Genomic DNA, 787 nt, shown 5'->3' with positions numbered 1-787 from the left:
CCCACTCCAAAAAAAAAAACCACGCCAGTAAAAATTTGTGCATTATATTTTGAAGTTATGTGATACTTTGTGTGACAATCAGACTGAAATTTTATTTATCCCCTGAAAATCACTAAACTAACATTGAGTCAGTAAACTGGAAAACTGGTGCAAAAATCGGACTCAACAATCAGAGTTCAGCTCACTGGAGGGAAAGATTACCAGTGAACAACAACGTCAGTTTTTGGTCTGTTCCTCACAAACAGATACGAATGACTTAAATGTGCTGTTCCTCTTCAGTTATTGAATCTCTCTCTCTCTCTCTCTCTCTCTCTCTCTCTCTCTCTCAGGGGGTGAAGCCTGCCAGTTATAATAAGGTGATGGATCCTGAGGTGAAAGAGATCATTGGCGAGTGTATTTGTCAGAATAAGGAGGAGCGGTGAGTACAGACAGCTGCTGAATGTCCATGAGCCCAGAACAGTTCAGACAGAGACAGACCCAATCTGGACCGTGAAGCCTTTTGACATCATGAAATAAATACATAAATGCCAAACGCTGTTTTCTAATAAAATCTAATGTATATCAAGCACATCGAGGTCAGCTCAGCAGAGCCATTTGGGTCCTAGGCGCCTTAAAAAATCTTAAAGGGGTCATATGATGCTGCTAAAAAGAACATTATGTTGTGCATTTGGTGTAATGAAATGTGTTTATTCGGTTTAAGGTTACAAAAACACATGATGTACAGTGAGCAGAGGCCGGGGGCTAGCGTGAGGAACGGCGGGAGGGGTAGAGGGAGCAGAGGGGGGGT

The 787-nt window shown here is 42.3% G+C and overlaps 1 protein-coding gene across 1 annotated transcript in view; it reads left to right on the top strand.

The window, feature by feature from the left end:
• The window catches only part of LOC107565403 (serine/threonine-protein kinase WNK2), a 52,000-nt gene that overhangs the window by 1,966 nt on the left and 49,247 nt on the right, over window positions 1–787 (top strand). Inside the window, exon 2 of the mRNA XM_016250634.1 lies at window positions 330–418. Coding sequence (XP_016106120.1) covers window positions 330–418 — 89 coding nt within the window. The remainder of the gene's footprint in view (window positions 1–329; window positions 419–787) is intronic.

This window comes from Sinocyclocheilus grahami, unplaced genomic scaffold (assembly GCF_001515645.1).
Source record: "Sinocyclocheilus grahami isolate Dianchi unplaced genomic scaffold, SAMN03320097.WGS_v1.1 scaffold1000.1, whole genome shotgun sequence".
NCBI lineage: Eukaryota > Metazoa > Chordata > Actinopteri > Cypriniformes > Cyprinidae > Sinocyclocheilus > Sinocyclocheilus grahami.
This window is presented reverse-complemented; position numbering and strand designations above follow the sequence as displayed.